The sequence below is a fragment of the Rutilus rutilus genome, assembly GCF_951802725.1.
Source record: "Rutilus rutilus genome assembly, chromosome: 25".
Lineage (NCBI taxonomy): Eukaryota > Metazoa > Chordata > Actinopteri > Cypriniformes > Leuciscidae > Rutilus > Rutilus rutilus.
In genome coordinates, this window is record NC_140229.1 from 4922043 (window position 1) to 4924807 (window position 2765).

The 2765-nt window shown below is 47.6% G+C and overlaps 1 protein-coding gene across 1 annotated transcript; it reads left to right on the plus strand.

The window, feature by feature from the left end:
• Window positions 1-1027: 1027 nt before the first annotated feature.
• purbb (purine-rich element binding protein Bb) lies at window positions 1028-2172 on the plus strand. The gene has a single exon (XM_084399929.1). The coding sequence runs from the start codon at window positions 1137-1139 to the stop codon at window positions 2028-2030; it is 894 nt and encodes a 297-aa protein (XP_084256055.1). The 5' UTR covers window positions 1028-1136; the 3' UTR covers window positions 2031-2172.
• The last annotated feature ends 593 nt before the right edge of the window (window positions 2173-2765 follow it).

The following is a 2765-nucleotide window of genomic DNA, read 5'->3' on the forward strand; positions in this document are numbered from 1 at the left end:
TGGTTAATTCAGCAACAAACTTGCTGTCATTTTTCTCTTTGGATTTGTTTGCTGTTGTAACTGTAATTTATAAAAGCCCCTCTAGGGATAAGTGTTGCAAATTAGCTTTAGCTACAGGCACACTGAGACACGCAGTGGATGGCTGTTGTCACAGTTGTATCTATGTATATTATATCTGTCCCTATACAAGTAAAAAAAAAAAATCCCTGCTTTATGCGCACAACACACTGACCTCGGGAATTAAACCCCGACGTCACAGTTGACGTCATCGCGCACGTGATGGCGGAAGTTCAGCAGCGGATCTACAGTCAGCCTTTACGTCATTTCGTAAATAGCTCATAATCCAAGGGTGGAAAAACGGCTGATCCTGGGTCAGATCTTAAAAGGGAAAACGCAGAAAAATATGTATATGTATGTATAGGTAGCCTATATGTATATGTATAGGCTTCGTGCTGCAATTGATAAAATTGCTACGTTTATCAAGACGTATATCTATACGTTTTGTATATATATATATATATATATATATATATATATATATATATATATATATATATATATATGAATATTAATACAGATGAAATATGAGTAATGCATCTGTCACGTCCATATTTATATATTTTTCTGTACAATAGTCAATAATACAATAGTTTTCTGCACAAAACTCCAATGCATCTTGTTGAATGTTGTAGGCCTAATCTATTTTTACATTGATTTTATATATTTTTTAAGCACGTCAACGGCACGTCATATTTGCATTTATTTTCTTCTCTGATACTTTTTCTGCATTGCTTATGCATTGGCAAAACAAAGCAATCGAATAATTTGATCCAAATATAATGATTTAAAAAAAATAATGATGTATTAGTTCTCCTTCAAAGCTTCAGCTGAGCTCCAGAAGGACAGGAAATGCCTGCACACGAGCAGGAAATGTCTCTGACCAATGGAGCGCGCGCGCACCTCCCTCGTGCTGCGAATGACAAGCGCGCGGACCTATGAGTGACCCCGCGGGCGCGCGCCGCCTGTTATTGGCAGATGTGAGGCCAATGCTGTGGAGCGTGCGTGTGTGAGTGCGTGCTGGAGCAGCGCAGAGAGGAGCGTTTCTCTGAGAGAGAAGTTGGCTGGAGGTGCTGAAGATGGCGGATGGAGACAGTGGGAGCGAGCGCGGTGGCAGTAGCGGCGGCCCTCAGCACTTCCAGCGGGAGCAGGAGACGCAGGAGCTGGCGTCCAAGCGCCTGGACATCCAGAACAAGCGCTTCTACCTGGACGTCAAGCAGAACGCGAAGGGACGCTTCATCAAGATAGCGGAGGTGGGCGCTGGTGGCTCCAAGAGCCGCCTGACTCTCTCCATGTCCGTGGCGGCCGAGTTCCGCGACTACCTCGGGGATTTCATCGAGCACTACGCCCAGCTGGGGCCAAGCAGCCCGGAGCAGATCGCGCAATCGTCCAGTGGTGAGGACGGCGGCCCGCGGCGTGCGCTCAAGAGCGAGTTCTTGGTGCGCGAGAACCGTAAATACTACCTCGACTTGAAGGAGAACCAGCGCGGGAGGTTCCTGCGCATCCGCCAGACCGTTAACCGAGGTCCGGGCTTCGGCGTCGGTGGAGGAGGCGGTCCCGGAGGAAGCGTGCAGACCGGCCAGACCATCGCGCTCCCGGCGCAAGGCTTAATCGAGTTCCGAGACGCCCTGGCCAAGCTCATCGACGACTACGGCGGGGAGGACGAGGAGCTGAGCGGGGGGCACGGGGCCGCGGGGGGCTACGGCGAGCTTCCCGAGGGCACCTCCATCATGGTGGACTCCAAGAGGTTCTTTTTCGACGTGGGTTCCAACAAGTACGGCGTGTTCCTGCGGGTCAGCGAGGTCAAGCCCAGTTACAGGAACTCCATCACCATCCCCTTCAAGGCCTGGGGGAAGTTCGGAGGAGCTTTCTGCCGCTACGCCGAGGAGATGAAGGAGATCCAGGAGAGACACCGGGATAAGATGTACGAGAGGAGAGAGGAGTCCGAGGGCGAGGACGTGGACGACGACTGACTTGCAGCTTCGCCAGGAGATGACCACACGTGTGAAACAAGAAGTGCATGAACTGAACTCAAATAGCCTACTAAAATATTCATGGGACAGAAAACTAGATCTGTGAAGTTTCTATGTGGTGAGGGTTTGGGGAGGGGGGGGGGGTTGTCTGTATCGAAGCCATGGGGCGAAGGATGTCTCGTTGGGTATGACTTATTCCCGATGCTGCCCTGTCCTGTTAAACCAGCAAGTTTAATTGTCTTAGCTAACAGTTAAACTTTTGTTACATCAACGCCAAGGCTGCTGAATTTCAAAAGCGGCCTGAATACGATAATACCTGCAGGCTGTAAGGGTTCATACTGTCCAACATGTTTTTAGAGGGGAGAAATTGAGTGTATAGCGCATATATATATATATATATATATATATTAGTGTCACTGATATTCATGGTGTGTTTCCAGGCAAACGTTGCATCAGAAGTTGTGTTCTCAGATTATTTTATTTCTTTCTTTTATAGACAGAAGTTCCCTAAGTTATTGTTTTACGCTTTTCGTTCTTGCATCAACGTGACTTTTATGGTCTGGCCAATTTGAGTGATGAGGAGTTTTAAATTCAGATTTGGAGGGGAACGTTTTGACCCCTGATTTTGTGTTGACATGTCTCAGCTGTTCACAGCCAGACACTTTTTAAATCAGAAGTCGTAATCTGTAAACCAGTGACTTCCTTGAGGCGTTAGTAATGAAAATTGATGCTTTA

Coding starts and splice junctions, on each gene's coding strand:
- purbb (XM_084399929.1), top strand. CDS start 1,137: ATGGCGGATGGAGACAGTGGGAGCGAGCGCGGTGGCAGTAGCGGCGGC.